Source organism: Olea europaea, unplaced genomic scaffold (genome assembly GCF_002742605.1).
Source record: "Olea europaea var. sylvestris unplaced genomic scaffold, O_europaea_v1 scaffold32990, whole genome shotgun sequence".
Lineage (NCBI taxonomy): Eukaryota > Viridiplantae > Streptophyta > Magnoliopsida > Lamiales > Oleaceae > Olea > Olea europaea.
Genome location: NW_019251921.1, coordinates 1 through 1194, shown reverse-complemented (window position 1 = coordinate 1194; position 1194 = coordinate 1). Strand labels below are relative to the sequence as shown.

The 1194-nt window shown below is 38.4% G+C and overlaps 1 protein-coding gene across 1 annotated transcript; it reads left to right on the top strand.

Annotated features, from left to right (window-relative positions):
• Window positions 1-413: 413 nt before the first annotated feature.
• LOC111385821 (protein argonaute 1-like) lies at window positions 414-1188 on the top strand (the record flags this gene model as incomplete). The annotated part of the gene is made up of 3 exons (XM_023010241.1): window positions 414-514; window positions 673-704; window positions 973-1188. Coding segments are annotated over 3 exons (345 nt in total), but the record flags the coding sequence as incomplete, so codon positions are not given.
• Between the last annotated feature and the right edge of the window lie 6 nt (window positions 1189-1194).

Below are 1194 nucleotides of genomic sequence, written 5' to 3'. Positions count from 1 at the left end.
AGAAAAAAAAAAAAGAAGAAAACATTATTGAGTGTGCTGTAGCAACTCAAAAACTATTAACAAAAATTCAAGTTTTTCTTCAACACTTCGTTTCCGCACTAACAGAAACGTCATCATACTAGGTTGTTTCCCAATAACCATAACGACAGGCGTGCAGTTGATCGAAGTGGAAATATACTCCCCGGTATGCATTTCGACTTGATTCCTGTTAGTTATATTTTTTCATGGTTGACTAATTATTAAAATGCCGTTCCTTTTTCTTATTTCTATGAAATTTTCAGGCACTGTCGTAGATTCTAAAATCTGCCACCCTACCGAGTTCGACTTCTACCTCTGTGGCCACACTAGGATACCTTCTACCTAATTGGAAATTTACATTCTTCTTGATGGACTGCTTATTAGGATCCATTTGACTGCAGGGTACAAGCCGGCCAGCTCATTACCATGTCCTATGGGATGAAAACAAATTCAATGCTGATGCTCTTCAGTCACTTACCAATAACCTTTGCTACACGTAAGTGCTTGTCCTCCATTCTTATGAATTCTTAGCATATGTTTTTTGCTGGATTGGATCAGACAGTACAATAAACTATTCCAAGCTGAATAATACCACCTACCAAACAAGCATATTAAGGTATGATTGCTTATTGGTTTCATTTTCATCTTTTGTAGATATGCGAGGTGCACACGCTTTGTTTCCATTGGTAGGTTTCTTTTCATTGGCTTTCCATAATTTTTTTTTTTTTTTTTCGTGTATAAACAATGCCCCTGCTTGGTACTGAATAAAATTCAGGTTTTAATCTAAGTTAAATTTAACAATTAATTTTAACCACATTTTTCATGGGTTCCACAACTTTTCAACCACACATTTCGTCAACTTTTATAAAATTTTACTGAAAATCTGATTTTAATTCCCACCAAATAATAGGGGCTGTGTATTACTGTTGATCTTATTATTCTTATACTTGACAGTGCCTCCTGCATATTATGCCCATTTGGCTGCTTTTCGTGCACGCTTCTACATGGAGCCGGATACATCGGACAGCGGGTCAATGACAAGTGGGGCTGCTGGTCGAGGTGCTGGTCCAGGGCCAAGGAGTACAAGGTCGGTTGCAGCACATGCTGCTGTTAGACCCCTGCCTCGGCTTAGAGATAATGTGAAGAGGGTCATGTTCTATTGTTAAGCGCGTTCTC